Genomic DNA, 22,178 nt, shown 5'->3' on the forward strand with positions numbered 1-22,178 from the left:
TGTTAAAAACTCAAGTCCTTTGTATTTCTTTTTTTGGATCTTCTGTTTTATATTAAAAAAAAAAGTTTGTTCTTTGTTTTGAAAAATAAAACAATGCATCAATTATCGTTGATAAATGCCTATATGAAATCAAATAAGAAATTAGACTGCCGATTGCACCGCTAATGTTTGTTAATATGTTGGTGTCTCTCCCATTTCTTTCAGGTGGGAAACGTGCAATGAGGAACTAATTCAGATTATACTGTCTGTAATGCCTGATTCATGGGACACCCTGGAGATTACATATTTTTTCTTGAGTTAATGCACTTTTCATTCACCTCCAAAGATCTGGCTTCCTATCAGGAGTTAAGGCTTATGCAGTTACACAGTTAATCCCTTACTGATCACTAAATCTGACAAGCAGCAACAGTTTGTGGTTTGGAGGTTATATTCATTCCAAATTAAATGGTCCATTTGCTTCTTAAGTGTCACCATGCCTTTTAAAGTTATTACCTAGTATGCAAGTTCAAATATACAACACAAGGGGATAAATACTTCACACATGCAAAAAATACGTAGTGTGCTGCATGTTAAACATGAGTATGTTAATTTGTTTTGTAAATATATCTGGCAACATAAATTGTACTCACTAATGTGAACTGGTCATAGACTTGCATCAGGTCCTCCATTTTGTACTGTTCTAGCACCACAAAATTTTCTAAGTTTGCACTGCCTTTGCGAGCACAGTCCTGGCAATGCACTATGTAAGTCTTCCGAGAATTGCTCTCACTAGTGACAAAAAGCAGATCAAAGACCTCTACCTGAAACATTAGGAAAGAAACAGGGCAAGTATTAAAACCACACACAGACCACACAAACACACACAAGAAAAACAATGACTACAAAAAACAGGCCAGCTCAGTACACTTTTCAAAACTGTGCTATATTTGTCAACTACGTATCTGTGCTAATTCTAAGCAACATAAACAAAACCTCAAATTCTAAAGTCAAACCTGATTGTAATGACCAAGAAAACTGGTCTTCATATACAGTACTGTTTAGATATTTATGTCCCAGTATACTACAAACGGCTATTCTACCTTTTAATAAACAAGGCTGTGTTGTGCATACTTTTCAGTGTGAGCAGGGTAGCCACTAAAGGACTAGTTAAATAAGAAATCACCACAAAACTAGGTGTTTTAAGATGCACTCACCTCACAGATGCTACAGTAATGAGCAGGCTCATCTTTTCCCCTTCCATGCCACACAATCTCTTTCCCTGCAACAATGAGAGCCTCCTTCAACATCTGACACTGCTTCAACGTCCTCAACAAGCAGAACCTAGCAAAAGCAGGAAAGAGGCATTTATTCTCAAAACACGTCTTTCATAGACTGATGGACATAGAATACCTTAAGGTATTAGCATGACTATGTAGAGAGCAAAAATTAAATTTTTTATATATACACACATTATATATACACACATTATATATATATATATATATATATATATATATATATATATATATATATATATATATATATATACACACACACACAGTGCCTGCAGAAAGTCTACACCCCCTTTAAACAATTTCACCTTTTGTTGCCTTATAGCCTGGAATTAGCCTGGAATTAAGTTTTTTTTTTTTTTTTTTTACCTACACATCCTACCCCACAACTTCCAAGTGAAAAAAAATATTCTAGAAATTTGTAGAAAATGAATTAAAAATAAAAAACTGAAATAGCTTGGTTGGGTAAGTGTCCACCCCCCTTGTAATATCAATCCTAAATGAACTAAGGTGTAACCAATCGCCTTCAAAATCACACACCAAGTTAAGTGGCCTCCACCGGTGTCAAATTGTAGTGATTCGCATGATTTCAGGATAAATTCAGCAGTTCTTGTAGGTTCCCTCTGCTTCAAAGCAAAGACTCAACCATGAGCACCAAGCGCCTTCAAAAGAACTCCGGGACAAAGTTGCTGAAGGGCACAGATCAGGGGATGGGTATAAAAGAATATCAAAAGGCCTTGAATATCCCTTGGAGCACGGTCAAGACAATTATTAAGTGGTGAAAGGTGTATGGCACCACCAAGACCCTGCCTAGATTAGACTGTCCCTCCAAATTGGATGACCGAGCAAGAAGGAGACTGATCAGAGAGAGACTACCAAGAGGCCAATGGCAACTTTACAAGAGCTACAGGCTTTTATGGCCAAGACTGGTTAAAGTGTGCATGTGACAACAATACCCCAAGCACTTCATAAATCTGCCCTGTATGGTTGGGTGGCAAGGATGACGCCATTACTCAAGAAAGCCCACCTTGAATCCTGTTTGAAGTATGCAAAAAAAACCTCAGGAGATTCTGCAGCCATGTGGCAAAACATTTTCTGCTCTGACGAAACTCAAAAGGAACTTTTTGGCCTAAATGCAAAGCGTTATATTTGGCGCAAACCCAACACAGTGCATCACCCAAAGAAAACCATCCCTACTGTGAAGCATGGTGGTGGCAGCATCATGTTATGGGGATGTTTCTCATAAGCAGGGACTGGGGGGGCTTGTCAGGATAGAAGGGAAAATGAATGGAGCAAAGTACCAAGAAGTCCTTGAGGAAAACCTGCTGCCCCTCTGCAAGAAAGCTGAAACTGGGACAGAAGTTCACCTTTCAGCATGACAACAACCCAAAGCACACAGCCAAAGCTACACTGGAGTGGCTAAGGAACAAAAAGGTAAATGTCCTTGAGTGGCCCAGTCAGAGCCTTGGCCTAAATCCAATCGAAAATTTGTGGCATTATTTGAAGATTGCTGTCCATCAATGCTCCCCAAGAAACTTGACAGAGCTTGAACAGTTTAGTAAAGAAGAATGGTCAAATATTGCCAAATCTAGGTGTGCAAAGTTGGTAGAGACCTGTCCTAACAGACTCACAGTTGTAATTGCTGCCAAAGGTGCTTCCACCAAGTATTAACTCAGAGGGGTGGAGACTTATCCAATTATGATCTTTCAGCTTTGTATTTAATATAACTTTTCTTCCCCCTTAACAGTGTGGAGTACGGTGTGCAGATAACTGGAAAAAAATCCTCATTTAAATGCATGAAACTGAAGCACTGACGCAACAAAATGTGAAAAGTGTTCAAGGGGGGGTGTAGACTTTCTATAGACACTGCGTGCGTGTATATACAGCTCTGGAAAACATTAAGAGACCACTGCAAAATTATCAGTTTCTCTGGTTTTACTATTTATAGGTAAGTGTTTGGGTAAAATGAACAATTCTGTTTTATTCTATGAACTACTGACAACATTCCTCCCAAATTCCAAATAAAAATATTGTCATTTAGAGCATTTATTTGCAGAAAATGACAACTGGTCAAAATAACAAAAAAGATGCAGCGTTGTCAGACCTCGAATAATGCAAAGAAAATAAGTTCATATTCATTTTTAAACAACACAATACTAATGTTTTAACTTAGGAAGAGTTCAGAAATCAATATTTGGTGGAATAACCCTGATTTTCAAGCACAGCTTTCATGCGTCTTGGCATGCTCTCACATTGATGTTGGGTGACTTTATGCCACTCCTGGCGCAAAAATTCAAGCAACTCTGCTTTGTTTGATGGCTTGTGACCATCCATCTTCCTCTTGATCACATTCCAGAGGTTTTCAATGGGGTTCAGGTCTGGAGATTGGGCTGGCCATGACAGGGTCTTGATCTGGTGGTCCTCCATCCACACCTTGATTGACCTGGCTCTGTGGCATGGAGCATTGTCCTGCTGGAAAAACCAATCATCAGAGTTGGGGAACATTGTCAGAGCAGAAGGAAGCAAGTTTTCTTCCAGGACAACCTTGTACTTGGCTTGATTCATGCGTCCTTCACAAAGACAAATCTGCCCGATTCCAGCCTTGCTGAAGCACCCCCAGATGAGTCCAATGTTCAGCTTTGCCCAGCACCTGGTCATCTAATGGTTAGACAGAGACCTGGAGAGGCCTACAAGCCACAGTGTCTCGCGCCCACTGTGAAATGTGGTGGAGGATCGTGATGATCTGGGGGTGCTTCAGCAAGGCTGGAATCGGGCAGCTTTGGCATGACTCAAGCCAAGTACAAGGTTGTCAATTACAAAACTTGCTTCCTTCTGCTCTGACAATGTTCCCCAACTCTGAGGATTGGTTTTTCCAGCAGGACAATGCTCCATGCCACAGAGCCAGGTCAATCAAGGTGTGGATGGAGGACCACCAGATCAAGACCCTGTCATGGCCAGCCCAATCTCCAGACCTGAACCCCATTGAAAACCTCTGGAATGTGATCAAGAGGAAGATGGATGGTCACAAGCCATCAAACAAAGCCGAGCTGCTTGAATTTTTGCGCCAGGAGTGGCATAAAGTCACCCAACATCAGTGTGAAAGACTGGTGGAGAGCATGCCAAGACGCATGAAAGCTGTGCTTGAAAATCAGGGTTATTCCACCAAATATTGATTTCTGAACTCTTCCTAAGTTAAAACATTAGTATTGTGTTGTTTAAAAATGAATATGAACTTATTTTCTTTGCATTATTCGAGGTCTGACAACACTGCATCTTTTTTGTTATTTTGACCAGTTGTCATTTTCTGCAAATAAATGCTCTAAATGACAATATTTTTATTTGGAATTTGGGAGGAATGTTGTCAGTAGTTTATAGAATAAAACAAAAATGTTCATTTTACCCAAACACATACCTATAAATAGTAAAATCAGAGAAACTGACAATTTTGCAGTGGTATCTTAATGTTTTCCAGAGTGGTATATATGCATGTATATATCTATCTATCTAGCTATATATATAAAAATGGGACACAGAAATACTGCATGGAACTTCAGAAAAGGGCAGACGTTTAGAGTGGAGTTTTGAGCTTAGAGGTTCTTATTGTGTGGCTGTCTGCATCCAACACAGGTGTACTAAATACAAAGCCTGGGTAAATGTAGGTCAAATGGCACAGGCTGCACAGACTACACACTTAATTGCAACATAAGAACAAACTATTTTCATCACAGTACCAAGTCCCTAGTGTCTAATTTACTTTCTATGTAATTTCAGAAGGCTCTTAGGGATGTACATAATAAAGTCCCATTGCTATTATAATTTTAAAAGCATACTTCAATTCCTGCAGCTTCATCACAGGTCACAAATTTTGCCGTGGTTTTGTTTTGAACTTACTTAATCATTTCGAAGAGCTTGGGATCTGACACTTTGATGTTCCGTGCCATGTTCCAGGACAGGTGAATCATGGGAACAATAGACTTCACACTTTGTAGTTTATTCCACTCATATCTCTCCACTGCGAGTTTATACTGGTATGCTGTAAGAAAACAAGAAAAATAAATGACTCCTGTTCCACCATACCAAGGTCTAGGTTAGTCTAATTAACATCATTCCTTGGCCTGGCTCTATCATAATGAGTGTACATACTACTTCATCAGAAGACAGATAGTCCACCTCATTTGTGGTACATTTTTTTTTTATACGCTAAGGAAATGCTTCATAAGCAGTACATGTATACAATGTGGTGGACAACCAAATATGTAACAATTTATATTTAAATAAAAGCAAAAAAATTTTTAGAAAAATTGTATGTGAAAAAGAATAGGAAGAGTCAACAACTAGAGAAAAAGGGGGAAGTAGATATAGTACAAGCCATGAGGAACAACAAAAGAAAAAACAACAAAAAACTGGACAAGCAGCAGCAATACCTGTTAGTGGTCCAACATTCCAAGCAATATTATTGCACCAGCCAATAGCCTGAACCCAGTGGACTGTGCCTGCATTGATCCAAACCAGGTCTCCAGGACGCTGGATAAACCGATACACAGGGACATTCGCCTCATACAGATCCTCTAGGTTTGGCCACCAGGAGCCCATTAAGAAGTTAATATTGTTCCTGTTGAAAAAATAAATACAAGTTAGCGAAGTGAGTCAAAGAATTGTACTGGGCAATTAAGCACATGGTAACACAAGTATAGTGGATTATGAAGGTCATGAACGTAATGAAAAACGCTTGGAAACTACTGAAATGACAAAATGTAAAGCAAGTTAGTTTGACAACAGACCACCAAAGTCAATTAGAAAAAATAAGTGTTAATTTCGTTTTCTCCTTTTCTCCTAGCGGTGAATTAACCAAATTTAGTGAATTATCGAATGGTAAAATATTGTGGGAGCACAGTACCATGCTGGCAATTGACTTGTTACTGTGCTAAATATGTTTTCATACTTTTCACAGAAATCATTCATGGCACCCCAGTAGGACTCTGGAACAGCAAACCATTCACAATCCCCTGGGCCGATGTTGATGTTGACAGAACAAAAGTTGTTGTTTTCTTGATGACCTAAAAAACAACACATACATAAAAGTCTTGTTAGCACTGGAACAGATAATCCACACCAATCAAAAGCCTATTGACAGTAACCCTAAAAAGGGATTAAGAATTGAAATACACTTGAGACTTATTATTCATTAATGTTGTAAACAGGAACTGGATTTTCTTGATTTTACAAAATCTAAGCCAAGATTAAACTATGTATCAAATTACTTTTCCATCACTTAAATTAAAATGCTGGCAAATTAACTGAACGGTTTTGATATAGTATTTGCCCCCCTGAATTGGGTTTCATACAGATTAGGGGAAATTAAAAATAAATAAATAAATAAACAAATAAAAACAGTGAGCAGAGCAACATCTTAAAACATTCCTGATGCAGAGAAACATGGTGTAGTTATCAGAAGGGGCGACATATCCTGACTCACAGCACTAACCTGTGCACCAGAAGAACTGAGCTGAACACAGGGCTTGTTACTCACCAGGCGTCCTGCTGCCAGGAACCTTCATATAGAGCTGAACTGTGTTCATTCCCAGGATGATGTGTCCAACATGGCTCAGGAGATTCCCTGCAGACACAACTCGTGCAAATGCAGGGAGCTTACTTAACTCATGAAGCTGCAACTTCCACCTGCAATTAGTAATTTCTGCTTTAGATAATCCTGGAGACACGCTGATCATTTCACTATGATGACATTATGCATATATAGACAATAAAGAAAAAAAAAGAGCATTTTCCTTTCTTAAACATATATGTAGTGAAACAAACTAACCACTGAAGTATAAGCCCTTTGGGGAAAAAGGTACATTAGGGGTTGAGAAGTGGCTGTTCACTACAGTAAGGTGAATGTTTTCCAGTCCAACAAACAAGGATAGGGTATAATAAGAATTAAACACATTGCTATACATTTCCTATAACTGTATTTAAACCTTTTCCACAATATCTTAGTGCGAAAGAGCAGACAGTAAAAAGGAATTGGATAATAGTCCCAAAGAGAGTCCACAATTTAAAACAAATGTACTATTTGGCATACTGGTATGTGTTTTGATAAAATTATTAAAAGAACTTGGTCAGCATCTCTGTATAACATTCCTGCAGTGGTGATTGACTAAATCTTTTGTTCCAAAAAAATCACTTAAAATTGACTTACTTCTTTTCATCTGAAAAGTCAATGTTTGTTCCAAACTTGATGGTTTTGAAGGGTCCTTTTCTCCGCCGGCCAACACTATAAACAAACATACACACTGGTTAAAAAGCTTTTCCACCGCAATTACAGCTGGTAAAACGCCTTTTAACCATTACTGCACTCACTTATCGGAGGATGTTGATTCATTGTCCGAGTGGTCCTTGTGGCCCTTCTTTTCATTTTCCTCCTTAAAATAAAAAAATATATTTATAAGGGCTATTCCAATTAACAGTTAATTGGACCGATTAATCAACTACAGTTGATCGCAGATAAAAATAACAAAACACAATTAAAATCATGCATTCTGGGCAGAGAGAAATGCACACTACTATTTAGGGAAGTGCTGATTTGAAGCAGGAGGACACTGTGGTTTTACGCTCGTACAAAAAATTGTTAAAGTTGTGTAAAAATTAGAACTGTTGTCTTGTTTTGTACAAGGATTGCCGATAGTGTGCTATGGATGTATATACATATTTGGAAGTGGAATGTTTATCTGCATTGATTAATATGATTGCCAAACATGTGTCTGCAAAGTTACTCATGTGCTTTGTAAACAGAGCTGTGGTGAATGCTGTGGTAAAATCCAGAGTGGCACATTTATCCTGAATAACATAAACTGTTGATTTAGTTATAAACCTTAAAGTGGTTTTTGTTTCTGTGTTTGTACAATACTTTGCTGTTTTGGGGTTACCCCAGAGTGGTTAAACAGTAAGCATACAACTGTGCTGCTCTGGTGCTTGGGGGAGGTGTGACAGTTACCAGGTTCCTAAATCTGTTTTATTAGGATAATAGGACGAAAAGGTGACATTTGTTACATTTACTAAAATAAAAATAATAATAAAAACGAATTTAAAAAGACCAAATTCCCATTGGGCTCTTTTTAATTTTTTTTTTTTTAGATTCTTTTAATTTTAGTACTGTATTACTATGCAGGACAGCCGCTATACGATCGTTAACTGTTAAATGTGCACGGATTAAATCTACTGGCTAAAAAAACTAATGCCCATAAATTAACCAATCAATTTTTTTAAAAACCAAGCGCCAGCTCTAATATTAATACAAAAATAAACACTAACAGACACATACATCCAGAGTAGCATTTTCACTGTTCTTGTTGGAAATTAATACCCGCTAACAAGTACAGTATGATTTGCTGACACCCCAAAAGCACAGGGATGTATGTATCACTCCCAGAAAACTACCAGGAACAACTTTACTATGAAAGTCAAATAGACATGCTAGGAGGTCACACAGCTCTCTTCTAGCAGAAAGCAAAATATTAAATGATGTGCCACTAACATTACAGGAAACACCTTTACTGTTTTCAACATTGGCTCACAAAGGAAAAATAAATCAACTGTATAGGGCACATCAGGCAGAAGTAGAAAGTTGCTACTTTAAAATACGTCATGCAGATGCCAACAGGCTGGCATTATCCATGGTGGGAATATTTTTTTTAGCTTGAGTGTCGCAGGTTTTGACTTTGTTTCAACTCAGCACGCATGCATGTCAGTCAAGTTACCCAAATCGACAACTCCACTGGAACATAAACTACACAAAGCATTCCAGTGTGGAATGGATCATTTTTTAAATTTAGGATAATTTTATGTCTAGCATTGACATTTTAAACTTTGTATCAATGGAAAATAAAATATCAACGCTATCTTACAAAATACAGTAAAACAATAGAAATACCCTCCACACCCCTTTGCCCTTACTGCACTTCACTTAAGTGTGTAATTGTGTATGCATATTTTATCCATCAACAACACGTACACAAGATTAAGCAGGATCAAAACACCTGACTTGACCAGAGTTTCCATTGTATTTTCACAGACAACTGACCCGTAATGATTCCTGGAATGATGAGGCCTGGTACTGTGCATATTTGGCAATGGTAGTATGGGACCGACTGCTTTCACAGCGCCACATTTTCTTCGTTCCAGTTAGGTCCCAGTTTTCGTCCGTGGGCTGAGACAGTTGCGTCCGTACCTCCACCAGATGATCAGCGTTTGCTTCTACTAATGTCTTGGTAGAAAACAGGCCGAGATCTGGGAAACAAAAGGAGCCTTCAGTTTGTTTTTTTTTTCCTCCCATGGTTTTTCGTGAAAATTAGCCGCTTGCTAATATGACAAAGACCAAAATACATAATTTATAATAGTTTAACAAAAAATCTTTATACAAAAAAAGTACTTAAAGAAATTTAAAATATTTGTTTTACAAAAAGTATTGGCACCTTTACATTAGAAGCCTGCAAAAATGTAATAGAAATAAAAATTTATATTCCTTGACTGAAAACTATTACACAGTAACTGAGCTGCATTATAAAGACAGTAGCCAGAAAGAGGTAATTATTTCCAACAACAGTTGAAGAACATTTTGGCAACTCAACACATGATGGTCAAGACAAAGGTGTTGATTCACGTTTGAGAAAAGCACACAAAAGAAAAGGCTACAGAACAGTATCAAAGAAATACGCAATAGCAAAATCCAGAATCGGAACAATAACCAAGAAGTAACACAGAAACATTTGAAAGAAGTGGACGTCAAAAAAAAAAAAGGGGGGGGGTAAAGCAGGCAGCTAAAAGAATTCAAGGATTAACAGCCATGATTTAAAGAACAATTTAGAAGCATCAGGAATAACAGTGCACAAAATAACTCTACAAAGCACCTGAACAACAAAGAGTTGTGTGCACATAAACCTCTCTTCAAACCACTTTTAAAGAAAATTCCTAAAACAAACCATCTATAATTTGCCAAGAAATATGAACAGGAATTTGAAGCATTCTTCAACAAAATTATCTGGTCCAATGAGGCTAAAATGTAACTTTTCCCCAAAAATGAACCACAGGATGTTTGAAGAAAAGGGGAAAGCATGAAGGTGGTTTGATCATGTGGGTTTACAATCACGTGAAAATCTACTCTATAGTCATGAATGTGTGACACTGTCACGCAAATACACTGTGAAGCAGCAAAAGAACGTACTTTGGTCAGTGCGACTCTAAGACAATCAGTCGCTTTCTCACGATAAAAATAGATGGAAAAACCCATGTAAACCAGAGCAGGAATCGTGCTTGTGTCTCACTCGGGAAGCAAGCGAAGTGTTCTCTCAGCTGATAAAAAATGTCTAACTAAATTAACGGAGCACCTCTACACATGTTAAATGCAGTAGCAGCTCTAGATTAATTATAAATACATGTACAGGAGCAATACTCAAAATTATTTAACAGAATGGTGAAGCAACTCATCAGAACTGGAAACACCAAATTGCTCGGTGACTTGTGTCCGATTCAGGTTTTTTTTTTCAAGACCTCAAACAATTTCCAACATTATGTAGCAAGACAAACAGCGATTTGTTTCCGAGTTTGTTTACATGCCATTTTGTGCCGATAAGGTGCACTCGTGGAAATCAGAATACAAATGATATAATGACGCTGGTTCTTGAAAGATTGAATACAATCAGTTTTCCACAAGACACTCTTGCAATGGCAAGTCAATTTTGAAAAGATTGAATAAACCATTTGAATTTAAATTTAATGGCGACGATGAGCTATCAGGTAGGGGTGTGCTGATTAATGACTTTACACGGTAAACTGTGATATTTTTCTTGACAATACGATTATCGATATAGTGACCCCTGAGCATGCACTAATTCATGCTGATAATTTCAGAAAAGTGGAAAGTTCAGACATAGTGGGAGCAAGGTTAGCAGTAGGAAGGCTTATAACAGTTGCCTTGGCCACTGGTGCGTCAAGGCATCTATCGCCAGTGGGTCCCCACCTCCCTTTATGGAGAACCAGAGGGGATAGTGGGGCGATTCCTGGGATTCAAAGAGATCTCTCTCTCTTCTTGCAAACCTCTCCCAGATAACGCTCGCCACCTCAGGGAGAAGCCTCCACTGAGGTGCTGGGGCCTCCCCTTGAGAGGAGGTCCACGACTCAGTTTGTCACCTATGGCGATGTACTGCCCATAGTGAGAGAAGGTTCTCATGTGTGCCCTAAGCAAAAGCTGCGGGCCACATAATGGAGACTGGGTGACCTGTGGCCACCACTGTTCTGTTGTCTATACAGACAAGAACATGTCTGAAAGGCCAGGTAAACTGTCCGCAGCTCTAAAACACTGATGTGGAGACCCTGCCATGGCGGGTTTCACACACCTTGTACCCCCCGGCCATTCCACCTGCCGCCCCAGCCCAGGCTGGATGCAGCCGTGGTGACGACCTCCTTTCTGGTGATCCTGCCCAGCGCTACGCCAGGCCGGCTGTTTCCACCAAGAGTGCCTTTAGATAGTGGTGGGACACTGTCAATAAGCGGCTGTGCTTCAACATGGATCAGAAGTGGCCACCTGGTCACAGTTACCGTGGGGGGCAATGTACAAACAACAGTAAAGCCATTGGCAAAACCACTCAATTAGTACCAACACACGACTGAGGGAAGCCTGCTTGTTAGAATGAACTAACAGCAATGGTATTTAAATAGCAGTCACCAAAAAGGCATCAAGATACTTTGGTTATAATTGCAAGCAACAACAAGCCGAAGCGAGTATCACAGTCCTGCACAGTGCTGCTGAGCCAGGCAGCTGCTCTTACTGCACGTGTGCAAAGCACCATGTTACCGACAAGCCAGTGAGTGGTATCTGTAAAATACAGAAACACAGAAAAAAAAAAAAAAAAAACAGGAACAAACAACAGAAGATATAAAATATCTCATATCATACTAAATAGCAAAACCCAAGAAGGAAAATAAACTCCAGCAGGAGCTATGCAGCCTGGGGGGAGAGTATAAAGTCAGCCGACTTATGTTGCTTGATCCCTGAAAAGAACCGACTTGAGCCGCTGGCTTCACGTGGGGCACAAGGGCACTGAAGGACGTAACTAGCAACAGGCTGTAGTGCACACAAATACGTGTAAATAGAAAAACTATTACAGTGATTCACTTAATGAGAAATACATATAGATTGAAGCAACAATTGTACTTCTCTGAACAAGGCTCCCCTTCAGGTCAGTCTTTAAAGGAAAAATGGCGCAGAGATCTGTGAGCGCAGTCCTTTTGTTCCCTAGGGGGTGGGGCCATGACTGCGTTACGAGCTCAAAAGAGCTCCTGAGTGGCGTATACAGTAAAGGCGGAGATCACCGGTTCAAGACTACTCCACTGCCGACCGTGGACGAGAGCTCCCAAGGGGCTGCACACAACTAGCCGAGCGTCGCCCAGGTGGGGAGAATTTAAACCCATCATTAATAAAAAAAAAACAAAACAAAGAAAAAAAACACAACAATATGTACGAAATTACGACTTGTAAAACGCTTTGTGCTGGTGGTAATATGAATATATATATATATATATATATATATCCGCTTAACACTGACATATTGTAACTGACTGGATACCCATTAAATACTGGAACAAAATCCTAATACTGCACATTAACAATGCAATAGAACTGTACTTGAAGACACCATTGTGTCTTAGAACATACCACCAGATATAACATGTAATTATTTTCTTACCTTCCAGGTGGTGCTATTGCACTTTATGTACATTTGATATCTTCATGAAATACCCCCACCCCCTAGGCAGCAGTTAATCTCCTTTCCATCACTTTCAATTAGACAACAATCACTTGGTTTCCCTGTCAACTGAGCTTACCTAGTTTAAGAGCTCCTGCAAGGCCACGGATTACTGTGACAGGGTTGTTTGGATTTGTACAGAATTGGTGTAAAGGTGGAAAGAAAGCATCTCGCTTGTTCTCCAGCTGTAAACCAAAAAAGAAAAAAATTAACTGGTTTTGAAAACATTGGGCTTAACATCTAAAGCTAGACTGGCTTTTAATAGGACAAATATTAGAATGAGGATTTTTTTTTGTTTTGTTTTTTTTAATCCTCAACAAATATTTTTTATATATATAAGTGAACCTAACTGCTGTTGCACACACAGACCTGGAACTACTGTAACACTTACAAACATTGAAGTTGGAGACAGTTGCGTGTATAGTGTTTCTATGACAGCAGTACTACGACTACAAGAGGGTAAACTTACATAAATACTAGGAGTAGGAGGGTTGAGTTTGTCCTTTGGCAGCGAAGGATAAGGGGGAGGAGGCAGTCGTGGGGGGGGACACTTGTCCAATAGAACGCTACTATTTGACAGACCATTCTTACCAAGATTTCTGAAAAGGAAGAAATCAAGATTACAATAATTAAAAAAAAAAAAAAAAAAAATATATATATATATATATTATATTATATATTTAAAAATAAAATATAATATATATAATATAATATATATAAGATAAATACATTGAATGAGATTTTTTAAAAACTCTGGAACAGTTTAAGGACTTTAAACATTTGACTGCAGTTGAATTACAATAAAATTACTGAAAGTGAATGTCATATCTGAATAACCCTTCTCAAAACTTAAGACAGTAGTGCAATTACATCTGTTCTTATTTCTTCAGGGGCTTAATTTTATCTTCATGACATTATACATTACATGAACTATATACACACACACACTGGAACAATATCGACTTTTAAAACAAATATTTTTTTTAGTATGGCTGGTACACCAATTTTAGTGACAAACCTCAATGTACTTGAATCTCAAGATAATGAAAACTCATTAGGTAAAGAACACATTTTTCCTGCACTGCGGCTAACTCAATTCAGTGAGGGGCACCATTTCCCTTGGTGCACACCACTGGCAGATGGAAACTTACTGTGTCTTCACCCAACTAGATAATTTGATATTTTAAGTCAGGGAACACAATTTTAAGTGGAAGCACTGGATGAATTGGACCTAAAACACAGCAGGAAGGCTGAACATATACATGTGAAATATAAAAAAAAAAGTGTTATTAAATGGCCCACCAGAACTGTGTTTGAAATCATTGACCAAATTATTAAAACAGAATGCACTACAGTGTGCAAAACTACCATCCTCCAGTTCAAGTTTCTTACTAAAAATACATGTGGTGTGCTTTTCAGGACTGCTTTGCATACACTAAGAGAAGAGAGTAAACTTCACTTGGTCAATAAGGTGAAATTCAAATTCATTAGGATCAACAGGAAGGTTTAAAAATAATGAGTGTAATTTAAGTGCAAAACCTGCTTTTAATTGTTTTACAAAGATTGTATGCAAAGTACAACAGCTAAAAGGAGGACACAAATTACATTTCTTCAAGGTTTGGTATCCTAGTTAGTTAAAAGGGGTCATATTGAAGAGAATCTCTGGTGTAGTTTTACTTTTTTTTTCCTCAAACAGGAAAGTTATCTTGATGGAATTACATTTTTCCTTCCTGATTTTTAAATGTTTTTTAAACAAAATAAAATTAAAGGTTACAGAGTACTTTCGCACTCTATTTTTATACTTATACACACTTCACTTTTTAGTGTAACCACAGCTGTAAAACTTTGGCCTAATTCAGTCTGAATCCCTGTTGTCGAATATAGTATGTGTTAGAGACAGATGAAGGCTGGCTGAGATGAAACACCACTTGAAAATGAATGTATGCGATCATCACATATTTAAAGCTTAGCTGTTAATGTGATGTGGTTAATATTGCTTTGTATCATCTAGATACAAAACGAAGGGAAAGCTGGAGTTACCCTTTTTATTTCATTTTACATCAGGAATTGAATGTACTGTCAAATTGTTCAATCCCCAAATGTGTTTGAAAGGGAACTCAAATTCTCTATTAAGAAATGCTACCGGTAAACCCAATTCCTGCACAGCAGAATGAACAGCAGAAAACGTTGAGCTATAAATGGATCTTGTTTGAAAATGTCCCCCCGGTGAAAACATATCTTAGGATAGAGCTTGCCAGATACCAGTTTAACACAAGACATCTGCTAGGTTTGTCCAAGACAGTGTCCAAATTAATGCTATTTAAAAAAAAAAAAACCTCCGCTGATGAAATTCAGTTTTATGTATGGACATGGAAAGGAAATTGGTGGCTATTAAATACCAGGTTTATTCCAGAGGTCAGGTTGTTGCCCATAACTCAGGAGAAGCTCTGTTGCACAAACTAAAGGAAACACATACAAAAGGGCCCCATTGCCCATTATATTTATTTTTCACATAAATTCAACATTTCTTTTGAAAACTGTTTCTATCAATTTGCTGCTTCAAGGTAAGCGTTCAGTAAAGATTAGGCTTAGGGTTTCAGTACAGTTTGATTGTGCAGTAAATACCCGGTTTACAGGGCACATATGACCGTCCGTACCAAATCAGTTCCATAGATTTATAAAGATTGGACAATTATAACTAAAAGTTAAGAAAATAAACACATGGGGTGCACTGCATTTTCATAAGGGCTGCAGCATGGCATTTTTTTTTTTTTTAAATAGCATCAGTTCTATTATATTGACTAACTGTTAGAACATTTTATTTAGATATAAATTCATTTTTGGTCTTGGAATACAACTCACAGAAAGGGTTAAAGATCAAGCCAGATTCTGGTTAAATTCCTACTTAGACAGTACAAACTAGAAATAAAACAGGTTTGCCTAGGAAATTACAGTCGATTTTATGAGGGTCATAAAAACTAGCTACTTCAAAGAGAAACCGGATTGAACCAGATGCTTTGAAGCTAGGGTTAAGACAAATGGACAATTAACCAAGTGATAAGAGATGTGTCTTTTTCTGATTGGTTTAAGGAAAAATCATGTCACTGAAAGACTGCATTTAAACTGAAATATTCTTTGTATTGCTCTGATCCATGCTTGGAAAGAGGACACCTGCAAACTGTTGTCACCATGTAACCTTCAAGATGTGTGGTTGTAACTTTGCAACTCAGAAATTTTATCTTCAATAAACTACACTTATCTGGACTCAAAGAAGTCCGCGACTTCTCTTTCGTGTCTTTTTTCAACAGTAATATTGTAAAATAATATTGTACTTTGATCTTTGTGTCTGTTACCAGCAACCAGCCCAAATGGTAAACATCTACCCACAGATGGCCATGACCCCTGGACAATACAGGAATAGTATATAGTTCCCTTACCTGCATGCTTTCAGTACATCTACTGAGCTGGGATATATAGAGACAGAAGATGAAGGTGCAAGCGGAGGATTAGGTTTGTGACTGATCAAAGGATGGTCGACTTTCAAGGGGCTTTGGGAGTCCTCAATACATTTCCCATTAACTTTATGTCCCAATCCACTGGGGGGGCTGTTAAGGCTGGTAACACTATTTGTAGTAGTTTGTTCAGTTGATTTAGGAGAAGGGGTCGCTGTGGAAATGGCTGATGAGGGCGAAGAGGCAACAGAATTCTCTGGAGTCTTTGAGTTGTGAACCGCCGGATGAACGTTATTGACTTTTTCGCAGGTTCCAGAACCCCCAATATTATTGGCTTTTCCAATCAACAAGGCAGAGAGCTGAGGATTGTCTGAACTAAGTACACCTGGTGACTTGGATTCTCCATGGCTAGGGCTTGAAACAGCATCTGCCATCACCTGATGGACATGATTAGGGAGTCCCTCTACAGTGGCAGTGCGGTTTGGTGTCCCTCCAGAGTGCCTGCTGATGTCAGGCACTGATGTTGCGTTGTTGTTTCCTGAAGGCTTGCTCTCTTTGGTTAAGGTAATGCCTTGTTGTCCGCCTGAGGTAGCCGTGTGAGGAGGAGTGGAGAAGTGATTGAGAGCTGCCCCCTGTGTTAGTGAATTGCTAGGCATGGTGGGATGTCCAACCTGATTTTGAATACCAGTGCCAGCTGCCTGGAAATGCTGGGAAGTCCCAGTGGAAGAGAGAGGTCGTTCACCATTAGGACCTGCCAAATGTGAACTGTGACCTTTCTGAAGCCCCTGAAACAGGAGCAATAAAATCAGGCATTACGTAGTGTACTGTGAGAAAGAGACAAAGCTTATGCTTTTCTACCACCTACAAGAACAGCAAGATACAAATTAACTTTTTTTTTCCCCCCTTTCAGGCAGTATAACTTTAAAACATATTCTGTAAACTAGGAAGTGATTTATTTAAATAACACACCTATAGCATACCAAAGGGAATTTCATTCAATCATTTAGGCATTAAGCTCACAGCAACAATGGTGTGTCAACTTCAGAGAAACAAAAAACAAGTACGTTTTACACATCATCTCTTCAAAAAATATTGCATTCAAGCACAGATGCATCACAAACTCAGACTTCATAAACAGTGTTGGATTTGTCCACACAAAAACCGATTGAAAACACCTGGCTTATTTTATGAATAATTCTAGCAACAGGCATGCAAAAAAAGGGTTTCCAAAACATACTAATTTCTCAGGGCTTATACAGTGCATTAAGAAAAATAAGTAAATAAATAAATAAATAAAACAATAATCGCAAGCTGTACAAAAGCTATGCTTATAACAGGTTAAAACATACATTTAAGCCCAGTTTTAAAAGTCCAAAATTAGATTTTTTTTTTTTATGCAAATAGATCAACACAGACAGACTAACGCACAGTAATGCTAAATGCACAAACCTGAGTGGCGTTAATGTGTTGGTTTTTCCACGGCTCCTCTGCGCTGCTGCTGGTCGGGTTTGTGCAGTTATGAGGTAGACTTAGTGCGTTTTGCTGCAGGTAAGGCACGTTTCCGTTGCTTTCCATTCCTGTTTTGTGATTATTGCCTACAGAAATAGTGTCTGTATTACCCAGCATTCCAGCTGTGCTGCAGGGAACCGAGCTCGCTGGGAAAGATCCGTTTGCCACTGGCTGCCCAGGACAGACTGGGTGAACTCCAGCCGGAACAACATTAGGCACTCTAGTCAGGGTCACGTGAGGCTGCTGACCAGAGACAGAGTTTGCAGGCAGTGATGAATCGACTGTTGGCCCATTAGGAACTCTAGTTGGTCGTACCTGCCCGGCTGCTGTTTGTCTCATCTAAAATCGAAAAGTGTTAAATAAATCAATGAGGTGGTGTAGCAAAGCTAAAATCAGACAAATTAGGAGTCCCTAAGGTATATCACACGTAGAGCAAAAAAACCACAACATTTAAAAGGTTATACACCAAATAAGTGAACATATTTGAGAATGCATTGTATTTGGAATGGCCAATCTTTTTAAAAACTCCATAATCAAGAATGTACACTACACCTGGTTACCAATAAAAATAACAAAAACTTAGACAGCCATAAAAAAAGAAAAGAAACACTGGGTCATGTCTAACAGCATGATTAGTTCAATAAAAGGGACAACCTTTTAAAGTCTTTAGGATGTAACTTCTACTTAATAGGCCAACTACAAAATCTAACAGCTGTAGTATTTCAGGGTCAATTCATGTCAAAATATAGAGCGGTCAAAGGACTGATGACATTGAGCTTCTTTACCTGTTGCTGGTGCTGCTGCATCAACACAAGCTGCCCCTCAAGCTGTTCCAGCATCTGTAACTGAAGTGGCTTCAGGTTTTGCCTGTTTGTCCGCAGCTGTTCCAAGAGCTATGAAGATTAGTAAATTAGTGTGATACGTAAAAACTAAAGAAATTCCCCACCTTACTGTGTCCTACACTATTATGTATAATGTACTACTAATACCTGTAATTTCTCTGGTGTTAAGTACCAGTTAGGAACTTGCTGTTGTCCTGGGTGGTGTGACGCGTTGTGGCCACTTGCCCAAGAATCTGAAGTATTCTGATGTAAAAAGCACACAGAGTTAGTTTACTTTAAAATGTACACACATTTACATCAAAAAGTAAAAAATAATTTAAATACTATAGATTGTGACCCCATCAAAACCAGAACTTGGGGTGACTAAACCTGTTTGTGTTCTGCTTGGTTGTGCTCCTAAAGACACATGTCTTCTTACAGTTAATTTGTGCACTGCGATGGAGGACATTATGACAACAAACCCGAAAACAACTGATTTCAGTTTTTTTTAATTTGACAATGAACCCCAAGTCGTTGTGGTCGTTCTGGTCACCGTGGGGTCCTAATTTGACTTAGGATCCAAACATATGCCTATAAAATCCCTATAAAACATTGTAATTCACAAAAAAGTATTTTAAAATTATCAAACACAAATCTGCAATCAGATTCTTTTTTTATGTTGCAGTTAGTCATCTTATAGCCAGAGATATAGTGTAACAGAAATCAGCTCAGCAATTCAAAAATATAATAAACTGGAAACCTGTCTGCAAATGAGGATACATTGCGTTTTCCTGTCCTGAAGGTCGCTGTAAACAGCAAACTCTCCTTTTGTCAAGCTCATAAAAAGATCCATTCTATTATCCCCTTTGGATTTCTCCCTATATTCTAAACATCTCTTTATAAGTTTCACTCCCTTCAGAAGTTGTAATAGAGGGACCCTGTGTAGTCGACATCTTTATACTAAGCAATGTAATTAAGTAAGTACCTTTGTTGGGCTTGACGTTCTTTTTCTTTTGGCAGGACTTGATTGGTCATCTACTTGGCTTGAAGGAGCCATGTGCAGAGGCAAGGACTGCTGTGACATTTGTGGTTGACCAAGGCCTACTTCATTATTCTGATGAGGTTTACAGGCCTACAATGTAGAAAGTAAAAAAACAACACGCTGGTTTGCCTTCTGTTAACACTTAAAATACACTCTTGCAGGATGCTTTGCTGAAACACAAAAAATATATATTCTTATCCTGTGTCTTCTTTCTAAGCATGTACTGTACTCTGAAAATTAAATGATTAATCACAGGTGACTGCAGAATACATTGAGGCATTATGTAAATTCATATTTCACCCCTAAAGTTCACAAGGTTATGTTCTTGGAGGTAGCATCTATCAAAAAAGCATATTAACTGCCTCCAATGTCTATTCAATAGGATTTGTTAGACCAGCCTTATAAGTAACCTAAATGCAAGTTGGTTTAAAATTGAATTAAAAAAATATATGTATGTATGATTGGCTTAGAGCCTTTTGTTGGTCACTAATAAAACAGCAGACGTAGCCCATTGTAAATGGCAATCTCATGCAAGCTTGGTAAATTCGGTACATTATAGTAAAACATTTAAAACACAATACTCCCAAGATGCCACCCAAATAGCTCTGCAAAGTGAGAACACATTAAAAAAAGGTAAAGCAATGTGCATATATATCTATAAATATGAAAAAGGCAAAATTAATATACATTCACTTTGTCACCAAAAAAGCCTCAACAAAACAAACACAAAAAAACAGGTTTGCTTTCAGTCATCCATCCATGATGGGTAAAGGTATAGCCTTTTTAAAGCAGTTACCTATTTGTTGATAAATATGAGTGGATATCTTATAATTGAATCAATTACTGATGAACGTCGATATGAGCAGAATAAAAATGATTCCAAAAAATGAATCATTGTTACTTGTACTATTTATTTTTTTTTTTTTTTAAACCTCATGAGTATTTTCCATTGCTCTCTTTACACATTTAAATGAGAACACACACAAAATGTTGTTGGACCTTCTCATACGGATACAGATGGAGAGCACTGTAACACTAGGCATTAGCTGCCAGAAAAAACACGGAACTGAAAAACAGTGACTTCAACCAATTTTGCATTTCTAGGAAACAAAAAAAGACCCTAATGAACACTACTGAAACACCACATCTTTCTAGGAGTAATTCTTGTTATCTTCATGGACAGCCTTGTGTTATAATTTTAGCAGGTGTACAGAATCAGATTTTAAAAATGTGATTTTGAAACCGATAATTAAAATTGTATATAAGTAGAAAGAAAAAAAAGGGGGCCAGATTTACTATCCATTTGCTCTAGTGAGACGTTTGTATCAGTTTCTTAAAAGGAAAAACAAAATGTGAATGTAAAACAAACCAAAATGTTGAGTTTGTACGTACACTGCTTCTTGTGTTTTTCTGTAACATTACCAGTTTGTTTTTCCATGAACCAAAAAAAAACAAAAAAAAAAACTGTAAACTTAGTAAATCTGGCCCCATAATTGGGAATCTACAGTACGATCTAACTCTTCTCACCTGCTGTGCTGAGTTCATGGCACCCTGTCTGGAGGTAAGTTCTGCGGGGATTGGTAGGCTCCATGCCTCCTCAATACTAGGAAGCATTTTAGTTTTACTCTGTAGACTACTTTGTTGAAGGTTACACAACTGAGCCTAGGAAAAATTATGTAAAAACACATTTAATACTGCACTACTTAATATAAAATGTGGTCTTCTACTAAATCTGAGATTTTTTTAATATATATATATATATATATATATATATATATATATATATACTATCTATGAGAGATAGATACAAAAAAGTCCTTACAGTATTTTAATGGGTAAAACACCACCTGGGGAGAGGTTGAATTCTATTTAAAAATATAGGTAATCATCTTGATAACAAAAAGGATTAAATATTCTACATTTAAAAAAAAACCTGTGAAAAAAAATTGATGTCTTAATGCCATGATTATGCTTTAACGTTATACGTGAAAAATGTTCTCACACATACACATTTACATGAAAAACAAAACAAAACTGCCTATTATGTCTAATTTTGTTTAACTAATAGCTAAAATGATGCAGAAAGAAACAGAAGGGATCTAGTTGCAGCTTGTCAGTGGTGGCCCTCTTGTGAATACACATGGCTACACTGATCAGTGCTCTTATTGACTTCTGCAGCCCAAGAATACACAAGTGGTACACAAAGTAGCCAAAATACATGGCGCTACAGTTCTAATACAAACCACATCTCTCAACACTGATACCACCCTGTGCCTCTCAAA

At 38.0% G+C, this 22,178-nt stretch overlaps 2 protein-coding genes across 6 annotated transcripts in view; one reads left to right on the forward strand and one right to left on the reverse strand.

Annotated features, from left to right (window-relative positions):
• The window catches only part of LOC121328128 (divergent protein kinase domain 2B-like), a 15,308-nt gene extending 15,018 nt beyond the window's left edge, over nt 1-290 (forward strand). The window contains exon 5 of the mRNA XM_041272637.1: nt 205-290. Within this exon, the coding sequence (XP_041128571.1) occupies nt 205-230 (26 nt within the window). The 3' untranslated portion in view covers nt 231-290. The remainder of the gene's footprint in view (nt 1-204) is intronic.
• A 268-nt stretch (nt 291-558) lies between these two features.
• Nucleotides 559-22,178, reverse strand: part of LOC121328126 (lysine-specific demethylase 6A-like) — a 90,449-nt gene continuing 68,829 nt past the window's right edge. For 3 of the 5 annotated variants that reach the window (XM_041272633.1, XM_041272632.1, XM_041272631.1), the window contains 17 exons: nt 21,424-21,558; nt 19,840-19,986; nt 19,023-19,118; nt 18,819-18,926; nt 17,974-18,372; nt 16,510-17,309; nt 13,542-13,671; nt 13,152-13,257; nt 9,352-9,557; nt 7,632-7,693; nt 7,471-7,545; nt 6,802-6,950; nt 6,214-6,328; nt 5,696-5,883; nt 5,163-5,304; nt 1,194-1,320; nt 559-800 (listed from right to left, as the gene is read on the reverse strand). In XM_041272633.1, coding sequence (XP_041128567.1) covers nt 585-800; nt 1,194-1,320; nt 5,163-5,304; nt 5,696-5,883; nt 6,214-6,328; nt 6,802-6,950; nt 7,471-7,545; nt 7,632-7,693; nt 9,352-9,557; nt 13,152-13,257; nt 13,542-13,671; nt 16,510-17,309; nt 17,974-18,372; nt 18,819-18,926; nt 19,023-19,118; nt 19,840-19,986; nt 21,424-21,558 — 3,201 coding nt within the window. In that variant the 3' untranslated portion in view covers nt 559-584. The remainder of the gene's footprint in view (nt 801-1,193; nt 1,321-5,162; nt 5,305-5,695; nt 5,884-6,213; nt 6,329-6,801; nt 6,951-7,470; nt 7,546-7,631; nt 7,694-9,351; nt 9,558-13,151; nt 13,258-13,541; nt 13,672-16,509; nt 17,310-17,973; nt 18,373-18,818; nt 18,927-19,022; nt 19,119-19,839; nt 19,987-21,423; nt 21,559-22,178) is intronic. The other 2 variants (XM_041272635.1, XM_041272634.1) reach the window with 1 other exon arrangement.

The sequence above is a fragment of the Polyodon spathula genome, chromosome 15 (assembly GCF_017654505.1).
Source record: "Polyodon spathula isolate WHYD16114869_AA chromosome 15, ASM1765450v1, whole genome shotgun sequence".
NCBI lineage: Eukaryota > Metazoa > Chordata > Actinopteri > Acipenseriformes > Polyodontidae > Polyodon > Polyodon spathula.